The sequence below is a fragment of the Dermacentor andersoni genome, chromosome 4 (assembly GCF_023375885.2).
Source record: "Dermacentor andersoni chromosome 4, qqDerAnde1_hic_scaffold, whole genome shotgun sequence".
NCBI lineage: Eukaryota > Metazoa > Arthropoda > Arachnida > Ixodida > Ixodidae > Dermacentor > Dermacentor andersoni.
In genome coordinates this window covers 40,862,946-40,875,810 of record NC_092817.1, presented here as the reverse complement: position 1 = coordinate 40,875,810, position 12,865 = coordinate 40,862,946, and the positions used below count along the sequence as shown (strand labels likewise).

General features: G+C 47.6%; 1 protein-coding gene across 1 annotated transcript; it reads right to left on the bottom strand.

Moving 5' to 3' along the window:
• Positions 1-255: 255 nt before the first annotated feature.
• Positions 256-9,648, bottom strand: Fkbp14 (peptidyl-prolyl cis-trans isomerase Fkb14). Its single transcript, XM_050184060.3, has 3 exons — positions 9,340-9,648; positions 3,470-3,746; positions 256-2,049 (listed from the first exon to the last, which is right to left on the bottom strand). Exons 1-3 carry the CDS (start codon positions 9,522-9,524, stop codon positions 1,882-1,884), a joined length of 630 nt encoding a protein of 209 aa, XP_050040017.1. The 5' UTR covers positions 9,525-9,648; the 3' UTR covers positions 256-1,881.
• Between the last annotated feature and the right edge of the window lie 3,217 nt (positions 9,649-12,865).

Here is a 12,865-nt window from a genome sequence, read left to right as displayed (position 1 = left end):
ATGCACATGATAAATACAGTACTTGAGATTGCTGTATGCAGGCCCTTTCATTTTTGCGATCGTTCTTAGTGACCCAACGTTGCAAGCACTAAATTCATGCACCTTTCATAGCTTTCCTCGAGGCTACTGTAGAGTGTGCGAATGAGGCAGAATGCTCAAGTTTTCGTGGTACATGTTTCTAAAGTAACCAGCATTACAGTCGTGATGACATCAGCACTACTACAAGCATAGTAATTAATAACATCTTTAAGCAACTTTTGTTCAGAATAGTTTATTGACAAAAACAAAGGCCATTTGAGAAATTTAACAAGGTTGTGAACATACAGTTTTGCGATATACACATGAAAACGTGTGTCATAAGCAGCAATAAATACGTGCTAGACAAGAAAATATGTATATGATGCATACTTGATCTACAGATATTCATTCCTTGTAAAAGGTCAGCGTTGTAATTTGTTCTGTCTATTTGTTAAACAGCCACAATATGTGTTCTAAAAATTGACTTGTAATGAACTAAACAGATTAATAAATAATTTATATAGTTATACTTTAACATTGTTGCTGCAGTGTGTGAAACAACACCAAGCAAAAATTTCACCAGGTTTTCAATCTGTTACCTGTAGAGTACAAAAGACAGTGTACACACCTAAGGGGAAGGAGGTTCAACGTTTCACAATAGTGTATAACTTTGGCGCACGTTAGATTCAGATAGATATAGGCACTTCGTGGTCTACGAAGAGCTAAATAAGCTACAGCACAATGCTTTTCGCTAAAGTTTGATACACAATAAAGTGCCCACAAAGTGGCTATAATTTGTAGTTGTGTAGGACATAACTCAAGATCTATAGCTGCTACACAGAAATTAATGACATGCTTGAAGTCTGATTGAAAAACTAAATTTGAATGAATTTTTAATCTCTACTACAAATACTTAAAAAATCCTTTTCCCTTAAGTTAGCACAACGGAGACTTACTAGCACAGGCATTTCGCCAGAATACTGTAAAGTGTATTCGATAGCAATGGCGGCAACACATTGTGTCGCTGTGTGGTCAACTTGTAGTGCGATATATAATATTCAAGCAGAATCTTGTTTTGAGCTAGCTGGTCATCCATGTCAGAGTTTTGCACATTCTGTCACTGCCATTTGGCACTAGAAATGATGCAATGAACTTAAATCAAGACGGTCATCTTAAGCACAGTGTGCTTAAGAGAATGTATTCTGTGAATATATTTCAGTTGGTAGTTGGCATATGTCCTGCCAATTTGGTCCTCATCAGTATTGCACCGCTCGTCTCCCTTTGATGACAATCTTGTCATTCAAGACTTTGGAAAACGTACAAGAATATCTTCATGATTAAGTCGCTTTGGCATGCTTGTGTCTTAGGATACATGTAACAAAGTCGTTATTGCAAGAAAAACAATGCATGCTTTTGTTGGAACACACTACTGCATGGTGTTGCAACTGGCATTATCGCATGCCTCTGCACCTTCAATTATGTCTATATGAGTATGCCTCCGTTATGCTAAAACTTTCCTGTCACCACTAAAGCAACATGTCTGAAGGTGAAAAGGCGTTCAAATATCATGAGGAGTTTTTTTTTTTTTTTTTTTTTCACATGAGTACAAAACTGAGCAATGGATGCGGCTGTAGCTGCCACATGATTTGTTCCCTTCTTTTGCTCCGAAGATGTGTTTTTGGTTGGCACGTAGAGTGGTGAGTTAGGCACTAGTGAAGCTTAGCGAGATGTTTAACATTTAAAGCCCTATTTGAAGTGCAAGTGCAGTGTGACAAACGGGCACCCCAGAAATGGACACTGCATGCTCTTGTCGTGTCCCGTGTTCGCACTAAGGCAAGACGGGTTGTTGCAAGAAAGACACGGTTAGAGCTCATCGTGTTTGGGGCCGCTAAACTCCTCTTTGGAGATGACGCCGTCGCGATCCTTGTCCTCGTGCTGGAAGATCTCCTCGACCATCTTGTCCGTGTCTGGCAGGTCCTTGAGTCCAGCAGCCTGTGCGGCTGGGAGCTGCTCTTTCAAGTATTTGCTGATCTGCAAGGAAGTACAATATACGTCCAGTCCATGAGTTGCGGTTGGTAAAGGTGGTAGCATTAACCGTGTCGCGGTTTTCGTTCAGCACCATTATTGTGTGACTAAATTTTAGACCTCCATATTTATGTGCGCACGTTTTGCATTTAACCGTGCAGAACGCCAAAAGGTGCTCCATAAAGAAAAGTGGAGACATATGACTGATCCGGGGCCGCCACCTCGGAGCACCGCGTAAGCAGAGACAGCAACAAAATAGTTCGTCAGAACGACGGCAATGTGCATGAATAGCAGCACCGTGTAGTCCGTTACTTAGAACATGGGAATGTGTTTTGCGGCTAACGACAGCTGTTTTGGCCTTCGAATAACCATAGAGTTTCCTACAATAATAAGCAATTTTTGTATGAAATTCTATGTTCAAAACAGCTTTGAAAACACCTAGCATTTTAGCATCATTCGGCGTCAGCTACTGTCACTAGAAATGCAAAAGGAAACGCGCGACGACGTGTCACTCCGCACCGGTAGCGTCTTCGCAAACCGGCAAGTACATTCCTTCGCATCGTGACACAGTGGTTGTGCGAAAGTCAGCGGCGACGCATGCCCACGTGCCGAGTCATGCCGCCGCCAACGCGCGCTCTCATGCTGCCTGCAGCACAGGGTGCGAAATCGCTACGTCCCTACCCTGTGCATGGGAAGCTTCTCCGGTGGTGCTAATTTGGATGATGTCAAACTCCTCCATATTGTCGAATTCGGCCTCTTAATCGTCCGCTATAATTGGTTCACACGGCTGCTACAGCTCCTCTTATTGGCTCAAAGAGCCAACATAGCGGAATTCAACGGCATGGCGTATTTGAATGTCCGGAATAACATCCCGGAATCGCGAAAAGCCACGAGCGACCTCCGGGGGATCGCTAGATCCCTTTCCGGGATACCATCGCTCTCGCAAGGTTTTGTGTAACCCGCGGTACCAGACACGTCGGCGTTTGCGGGCAGCAGCGTTCGTGTGTGCTATTCGGAAGCTCAAAATTTCGCCATGTCGAATTCCGCCAAGTCTGTGTATTGAGCAAATCGGAAATGCTGTAGCAGCCCCGCGAGCCAATCAGAATTGACAAGATGGCGGAATGTGACAGTGTTCAGATCATAGCACTCACTAACTCACTGTGTCAAGAAGACCATGTGGTCAAGACGCGGTGCCAGGGGCGCCGACGTATTCGGTGCCGAGTCGCGCGAAATTCAGCGAAATTGATCTAGTGTGTCCCCGAAAGGTGATCCAGCGAGAATACCGCTCTCCAGCTCACGCAGCGCATCCTTTCACAACTGTGACTGAACACCCTGTACGACTATTCCTTTCATTCTTCAAGCACTGCGCGCATCGGCGACTCTTCGGTGCTCGTGAAACACCGCCAACCGACAAGCGTTCACTCGCCTCTTCACGCGTCAGATGCTCGTCTTGATCGCTGTCGATCTGCTTGAAGACGTTGACGGGCGGCGGGCCGTCCTCGATCTTGGTGAGCTCGGTCTCGAAGACGAGCGTCGAGCCAGGCGGGATGCGGTCTCCGGCGCCCGCCTCGCCGTAGCCCAACGACGGGGGCACGGTCAGCTTGCGCTTGTCGCCCACGCACATGTCGAGCAAGCCCTGGTCCCAGCCCTTGATCACCTGGCCCAAGCCGATCTGGAAGCGGAACGGCTCGCCCCGTTGCCGGCTGCGGCATCAGCACACGAAACGTTACAGATTAGACGAGTCGTATGTCTCAAATTAGGTTCGACTTTCAAAATCTTTTTAAAAATAAGGGTGCATTAGAATGTGTCTGTCTTCAAATTAGCATTTAAACAACTGCCCTTAAGGCATTAAAAAATGTAATTACGGAATTTTTTTTTTAATTACCTTTCAGAAGCTCACGTTTTAAGCTGCAAAGTATGTCCAAATCGCCTAGGAACTCCTCTGCAAAAACCATAAAAAGTTTGCATGGTCTAAAAAAAAAAAAAGACAAAACACACCCTGTATAATCTTTACTTAAGCAACTTATGCAAACTTTTGTGTTCTCGCCTTTGTGCAAATTGACCTCGGAGGAGTTTCCTCGAACTTTTACCAGCACAAATCCGACAGCAGTGCTGGCGCATCTTCGTGACGTCACGCTATGCAGAAGAACGCCTCCATGGCAAATAAATGCTTGTTGTACTTAAATAGACAGCAAATAGCACTTGCACGGTGCTCGTGTATGCATGCGGCAGTTCAAAAAGCAGCAGTTTCCGCGGCGCCGTGAAACGATTTGTTATACGGGGTGGTCACTTCTTTAAGTTTTCCAGAATTTCTTAAGAACGCCTGTAGCAGATGGCATAATTCTTGTCGTTGAGTTTAATTATTCGAAGATCGAGGCGGACATTACAAGCACGAGAAATCGAAACACACATTCGACTAATTAACAAACGCAAACTATGTGAAATATGTTCTTATAGTGGGCGGTCTCTATAACCAAATGGCGCAAAACAGAACGAAGCCTCAATGCATGCAGCGATCGCACGGGTTCGCGGCGACCGACTGCGCGTCTGCATGCATGTCCGCGCACAATGTTTCGCTTTCACTGCGAGCGTTTTCGCACCTTGCTGTGAGCTTTAGGCAGCATATGAGCATTTGACAGTCCACAAGCAACCATTGTTGCGCGGACGTTATCAGAGCTGTTCAAAGACAATTTCGTTTTAACAAGGGACTTCCACGCCTACGGCGACTGTGATGTGCCGTGGCGACGATCCAATATTTTTTTTCTTCTAAATTCTTGGACGTTTCAATATTTCTAAAGTTGCGTCGCACTGTATGCAATCAGCGGGCAATTTCGCGCTGCTGCTTTTTCGTAATCCAGTGCGTTAATTCATAACACAAACATGACCATATGTCATGCCTTTATTTTATGTGCTTCTTACCACTCTCGTTCCATTCCAGTGAACTTGCCAGTGTCTAGTATCAACAAGTTCATAGACCAAACCATCGTGGCATTAGCCGGGCAGGGAGCGCGAGCGAAGGTCTTAGTGCGCGTTGTCTGCTAATCACCGAACATCGCAGTCCCGGCTCCGTAGCAGAAATATTCCTCGCGTCCGTGCTTGCTGCATACCCGAGTTGTAGCCGATGGCTGTTTGCCGGTTCTAAGTTTCGCGAGCTAAGCTTCACGCAGCTTCTTGTCCTGCGGCTACGTGTGAATAAGGCTGACACCGGGCTCCGTTGCGTACGTCCGACACTGCGGCACCGAGCAGTAGCCTACCATACTGCGCGCCTCCGAAGGCAGCCACTACCTATTATAGTGATTTCAAATGTTGTCAAACAGACACCTAAGGCGGGAAAGCCTCACCACGTAATCAGAACCGCAGCGCAGGTGGGACTTTAAAATTTCGTTTGCAGCTCGCTTCGGCGCTTCGGAAGCAGCCGACGCGGCCGCTGTGTCCACGTGATTCCTCATGCCACGTCACGCCGACGGTGGCGCCAGCTTTTCCAGTGGTGGAGCTTGCCCCCAAGATGAATGTTTATTAGTCGCCCACCACGGAGGAAGAAAACTCAGGAGAGGCCCTGACGTCACTCTTTGTGAAGCTAAAGTGAAGCCGGAAGTTGGCGTTGCTCATGGCGTTGCTCCGCCTATCGGGCCAGCTCTCCTCTCTTGTTTACACTTCTCGCGAAACCACGCCGCGCTGCGCGCAACCGTGCTGCTCGGACCCGCGCGCTCCGCAGCAATACTAAACAAGCGTTAGCACGTTAGCATGATTCCGCCAAAGAGGGCAAAATTTCCCGCGGATATTCCTTCGTCCGTTGCCATTGCCGTGGCGCGGTACATTGCGTACAGCGTTGTATGCGCGTTCACTTCACGAACTTTAGTTCCTCCTGTCCCACCTGGCCACAGCAACATCCGGGAGAGCCCGGTCCAGATAACGCAGCGCAACAAAACACGGAGACCAACGCAAACCTGCCCGCACGGCACCTTTGCCACGGTACGAAACCTACGGAGCAACACGTGTGAGCGCACAGAACCAAAACAGAGCCGCCATTGTGACCCGAAAGGCGTGGCCGCTACGACAAAGGAATAAAAAATCTGCAAAAAAGAGAACCTACTACGTCACTTCCTCCACACTTTTCTCCTAGCGCGCGGAGGGGTAGGGCCTCTCCTCAGTTTCCTTCCTCCATGTCGCCCACTGAGCAGCTTCAATGACAGCATTATATATGTTATGGGGCGTTTGCGCGCAGATCTGTTTCAAGGCAGAAAGCTGGGCTAGTTGGTGTGACATCATTAATCAAAAGACTAGCGCAAATAACAGGGACACAGACGGAGGAAGCGACAGGACGAGCTCGTCCTGTCGCTTCCTCCGTCTGTGTCCCTGTTATATGCGCTAGTCTTTTGATTAATAAAGATCTGTCTCGTCAGCAGTACTGGAGGGTTCTGCTCTATCGCGGAAAGTACACGTGAACATGTTGAAGGGACAGCGCAATATGACGAAGACAGGAGGCAGAAGGCAGGAGACACACAGGACCATTTTATACGCCGCGTCTCCGACACAGTGAACGATATAACCTAAGAATATTAAACCATAAGAATGCGTTTAATTCACACTAAAAGTGTCTTCAACGGTATTCACTGTGTTTTTCTCCTCGACGATATATAGTCGCCGTTATTAGTGGTGCGTTTCCTTCCAATGCGCTCTCTGTGCTTAATTTATGTTGCGGTTTAGGTTCATCCAGGAAGTTCATCCCATCCGCAGGTTTTCATTGCAAGGATCAAACTTTCGGCTGTCCCTCTTTTCTTTTCTTTTTTTTTATTTCGAGAACTTCCTAGCAAATTAAGGACCTGTAAATGTCGAGCGACGTTGCAACGACTGCGTTAGCGCGCTATTCTTCTTGCGCTAGTATGTGGCCTGCAAACAGTCCACATTAACCAGGATAAATTGTAACTCACGTGCTCTCGCAGGGGAACGTTTTACCCTGCCGAGGTGCCTTACACGAAATGCCCCCGCCGTGGTTGCTCAGTGGCTATGGTGTTGGGCTGCTGAGCACGAGGTCGCGGGATCGAATCCCGGCCACGGCGGCCGTATTTCGATGGGGGCGAAATGCGAAAACACCCGTGTGCTTAGATTTAGGCGCACGTTAAAGAACCCCAGGTGGTCGAAATTTCCGGAGTCCTCCACTACGGCGTGCCTCATAATCAGAAAGTGGTTTTGGCACGTAAAACCCCATAATTTAATTTTTAATTTTTTTACACGAAATTAACTAAGTGGAAGTCGGAGATATCATCACATTTCTGTTCCCTAGGCAGCAGCAACGCACATCCTGCTCGGCGTTATTTACGAAAGAATAAATTTGAACAAAAGGCGCGTGACAGCACAGCAACATAGGTAATGATTTTTTTTTTTTTTTTTTTCACTGCGACCCGCACGCTTCGTAGTGCGGCGTGTGAAATCATATAATTAATTTGACGCCAGTTATTTCGGTTTACTCGGCGATTTGAAATGTAGAAACATGGAACTCGATTCATATGATGATTCCCTTCAACTTGACAATACAAACCTGCGCCGTAAGATTTGTAACTAAGAATTTAGTTTACGTTTAGTAAGAATTACGTAATTACTTAACTGTTGAGTAGAATGCTTTGGTTTTTTTCTTGCAGAGTATGTCCGCCAAGGCAGATAATTATAATCTGTAGTGGCGTGATTCGAGTAAACTTGGTAAACTTTTTTTTTTTCGAGGTAAAAAAAGATTACGCTGTACGTAACAACATACACTTGCACACGCTATGATGTCACTGGCGAAATTTACACATTCTCGTCTGTCCTCTCCTTGTCAGCTCTACGAGCGACTCGATCAATAGTGCTTTTGTTAAAGTGTCCGATAGCTAACCTGACCTAACTCCTAGAGTGTCGGCGGCGCTATCCGACAAGGCCATGCGTGAAACGGAAACTTATCAGAGACTGCAGATAGGGGCTCCAGGCGCCATGTTTCGCTTGCTTCGAAAAAAACCGTGTCGAACAATCGGCACTGTTCATCCAGAGCTGAGAGACGCAACAACAAGAAAAACGGAAACAGGATACTTTCAGGAATCGCGACGTGCGATCCGCTGTCGAGCTGTCCGTCCCTGGACGCCGCCAGGTGCATTTTAAGTTTGCAGCTTGGGAAAGCGCAAGCACCTGGATCGCGGTTTCGGGTCGCTCTTTGCGAAAACTGTGCCTATACATCCTGGTCCAGGAGCCAACTGCTTTTATCACCACGACAGGGTGATTTTTTTAATGAACCATTCGAATTTTTGAAGTGGGTGATATCTGCAAAGTGATCTGGCACATATGTTCCCCTGAGAAAAAGTGTACAGCTAGGCCACGGATTTCTCGATAAAACTGACTGTCTCCTCCTCATATGAACGTAATTTGAAATTGATGACGGTAGTCCGAACTTGGAATTGCGAACTTTTTAGTGCACTCGTGGATTCAGTCTGTGCGTCTGAATTACGAGGAAATCTGTATATGCAGCTTTTACAGCGAAGCTGTATACCTCTACCGTCCAAGGAAATTTTCGTCGTCGTTTTAAAAAAAAAATCTCCCCTTACGTAGGCCGATCCCGGAGATAATGCAATGCCGGGTCGACCCGCGGCGGAGGTGCAGTTCGCCATTAAACACAACTTCGCTGGTCATCCTTCTTCAAAGAGTAAAAAAGCACTGAGTCTCTTTACTTTTTTTTTTTTTTTTTGAAGGCGAACCTCTGGTTCGTATACTATTACTAACAGGTATACGTACAGTAATGAGGCTGAATTGTATGCAATAGACACATCCTAAGTAATGCGAGGAAACCAAGAAAAAGAAAACAAACATGAGTTCTAGTTTGTTACAATGGCTATATTCGGAAGCTTGTGTTTTACAAAAAGCAGTATCACTTTTCGAGTGGTTCGTGGAAATGCGCTTGTATCAGCAACTATCTTGTAGTTACGTGGCACGTATACGTGTTGTCCGTTGAATATGCAGTGTACAACTCACCATTCAAATATGTACACGTCAGGGTATGGTGTGTCGGAAACCACGGTAATAAATTACAGTATACGTCCCGGCACTTTCCATGAACAGCTATAAATAGAAAACAAGGAAATACCAATCAGCCAAACAGGGCTATGCATAATCTCGACTTAACCCAGCGGTGCTCAAAGAGGCGCAGTAACAACGCGGAGACCGCAACATTTCTCACCATCCTATTTTACCTGAGAAGAGATGCGCGGAGTACACGCCTCCGCCTGTCGCGTTCGTAATTGGCGGCATCTGCGCGCAGGGTCGGCGAGTACGCACCTGGAGTCAAACTCCTTGCCGTCTAGTAGAGTGCCGGTGTAGTGCATCGACAGAATGTCTCCCTTTTTGCTCTTGCGGCTGCAGCTCTCGGAACTTTTTACAACTTCGACTTTGAGCTCCTCTTCGCCGCTCAGGGCGGGTTGCGCGCAAACGGCGACAGCGATCAGAACCACGAGGCACCTCATCGTGCTCCTCTTTGAAAAGTGAGCGACGCGAGATCGATCACGCAGCTGCAGACGCAAACTTTTTGAAGCCGGCCACGCTGCACCGGACGGCGGACAGCGCAAAAGCCACGTCTGCTACAACGCCACGGTGGCCAGACCTCCGCGGGCTTTCCCTGCTACATGTAGAGAAATCGCTCTGGATGAGTTATATCGTGCAGGAAGTGAGAAGCATTTTTGCTCAATCTATACTTGTTATACAACTAGGCGCGAGTGACTTGCGGACCAAGACTCGTTGAGCTTTACGGAACGTACGGGAGTTATATTTACCACTTGACGCTAATTGCACCGTAGACTACAGGTGTTTTTACAAATGTCCCACATCGATAAGGAGTAGCAGGTTAGAGAGTAGACACATGCTCTCCCGATGACCTCTCATCCTTTCTCTTCAATAAAGCTTCGTCCTTTCTCACGTTGGATGTCTACTGGAACTTGTGTGTGTGTGTATTTAAAAATCATTTGATTACTACTTTTTCTCAGTTCTGTTTTAATTGACAAACATATATAAAAACATGGTTTCCTTCCTTCCTTTGTTTTTTGGTGTAGATGGGTGAAATCGGTTTTAACATTTCAATGCCAATATATATTGTGGCCGAAACGACATTACGACGAGTTAAGTTGCAGCTTCGCCTTTCGAAATACGTCAAGTATAGCTGTTAGACGCTCAAGGTGAGTGTCGAACGTGGGCGAGAAGACGATGACGTCGTCGAGGTAGCAGAGACATGTGAACCATTTGAAACCACGGAGCAAGGAGTCCATCATACGCTGAAAGGTGGCAGGGGCGTTGCATAATCCAAACGGCATTACTTTAAATTGGTATAGGCCATCAGGTGTGATGAACGCGGTTTTTCTCTGTCCATATCGTCAACGGCAATCTGCCAGTATCCAGAACGAAGATCGATAGAAGAGAAATAGCTGGAACCGTGGAGGCAGTCAAGGGCGTCGTTTATACGTGGGAGCGGGTAGACGTCCTCCTTAGTAATGTTGTTCAGATGGCGGTAGTCTACACAGAAGCGCCACGTGCCATCATCCTTCTTAACCAACACTACAGGTGACGCCCAGGGACTCGGAAGCTCAATGATGTTTTTGTCTAGCATTTTGTTGACTTCGCTTTGAATTACTCGGCGTTCCGACGCAGAAACACGGTACGGTCGTCGGTGAATAGGAGTTGCATCGCCAGTAAGAATCCGATGCTTGACCGCGAGCGTCTGGCCTAACGGGCGATCGTCGAAGTCGAAAATATCTCTGTAGGACGATAGTGCTTAGCGAAGGTTCGGAGCAGGGGCATCAGCAACAGTGAGTTCATGGCGGGTGGCATAGGGAACAGAAGGTCCAAAAGTGCGGGAATAAGTGGCGGCGTATGTCCGAGGAGGTGGTGGCCATCGGTTGCGGCAGTGACGAGCGACGTGGCCGATGCGACAGCAGTGGAAGCAGATCGGCCTGTCATCAGGGGTACGCCATTCGGACGGGTTGCGGCGAGATATGGCAGAAAAGGACTGTCGGGGACGAGGAGGGCCGGTAGAGAACTGGGGAACGTTGGGTTGAGACGTTGTACACACGGAGTTCAGACCCATGTTCTCAAATTCCTGTCTGACTAAGGCCTGAATCATCGCAATCGTGGTTGCTGGCGGATCGGGAGGCGTCGCAGCGAAAGCTGGCGGACAGGCGGCCTCGAGCTCGCGGCGAACAATACGGGTGACGTCGTCACAGGTGGTAGCCTGACGTGGTCGACCCTCACATGTCGACGTAGCAGCAGTGTTGGGTAGCCGCGTGATGTGGTGTGTGATACCGCGGCTCTTAGCCTGTTCAAGGCGACGGCATTCTTTAATGATGGCGTCGATTGTCGAGACGTCGCCGAAAACAAGCAAATTGAAAACGTCGTCGGCGATGCCTTTTAGGACATGACACTTTATCAGCTTCAGACATAGCGTCGTCAGCTTTTCGGCATAGAGCCAAGACGTCGAGGATGTGTGAAACGTACGGCTCTGTAGATGTCTGAACACGAGACGCAAGAGCCGTTCTCGCGGCAACCTTGCGGCCAATGGGGTCGCCGAACAGTTCCCTGAGCTTTTCTGTGAAATTGTCCCAACTGGTTATCTCGTCGTCATGCGTCTGGTGCCACACGCGTGGGGTGCCGCCGAGATAACAGATGACATTGGCGAGCATGATCGTTGGGTCCCACCTGTTATTAGCGCTGGCATGTTCATATAGCTTGATCCATTCGTCAACGTCCTGTCCCTCCAGGCCAGAGAACACACCAGGGTCGCGATGTTGGGCAACCGTGACGACGGGAGCAGTCGGACAAGCCGAAGCCGTTGCAGAGGTGGTCTCGTCACCGGGAGGCATGGTGACAAGCTCGATGTACCGACCACTCCGGAGTTCCGTGGCGAGGATGGGGATCGCTCACCTCCACCAGAATGTTACGTGTAGAAAGATACAGACGGAAGAGGCTATTTACAAGCTATTTACACTGGACTGGAGCCAGAGCGCCAGGCCGACATTTTCTCGCGCCAAGGGCACAGACCCACTTCGTCGTCGTTCTCGCGGAGGCTTGTCTCTCGAGTGTCCACCGATAATATTGTAATAATATGTAGATATATGACGTAGAACAAAGAGTGTTATGAGTGAGCGGGGAAGGTCACTGAAATTTGAATATATGCTTCAAAGCAAGATATGTGCACGCGGAGATAGAAGATCGCTGAAAAAGGCGGCGTCAGCGTACATATATATGCCACTTTTTTTTTTAACGTCCGATTAAAACAGCACAGAAGTCGGCATAAATATTCATGTACGTTGTGCGTCGAACAGCGATCGCATTTTCGACACCGTCATATAGCAGCTGGAACTGTGAAAAAGTTTGCAGCACAGCGGAGTAAGGCGCGTGGTATGATTGTAGTAGAATAGTTATATTCACGAAGCAAATCCAAGCGTCCAGCACAATATGTAAAGTGGCCATGTTCTATGGCAATTTATAACATTAAAGGTGCTTTGCTGTGTCCTGTAACTCGCCTTATCGTGTCGGTGAGAACTTACGAGACACTCCAAGGATCTTAGTTGACTCAAGAACGAAGAGCCGTTTTAAATGAAATTTCTTTCGTCCACTCATTCATACATCCTTCTCGCGTCAATTGCAACAGCGCATTTATGTGTTTACACTCACGTACACGTTAAACAGCCCTATGTGGTCCGAATTAACTCTACCGACATGTACTGCTCCTCACGCTATGGCCTGGATGTTGCGTTGACCTAAAAACTCCACGAGTTCGTGCACCACACTTTTTTATAGGGATGTTGCAACTTGCAAT

Bases quoted from the DNA above. Each gene is read 5' to 3' on its own strand.
- Fkbp14 (XM_050184060.3), bottom strand. From the start codon at position 9,524: ATGAGGTGCCTCGTGGTTCTGATCGCTGTCGCCGTTTGCGCGCAACCC. The intron at 3,747-9,339 runs GTGCGTACTCGC...CTGATGCCGCAG, and splicing joins GGCAAGGAGTTTGACTCCAG to CCGGCAACGGGGCGAGCCGT. The intron at 2,050-3,469 runs GCGAGTGAACGC...ACTTCCTTGCAG, and splicing joins AGCATCTGACGCGTGAAGAG to ATCAGCAAATACTTGAAAGA.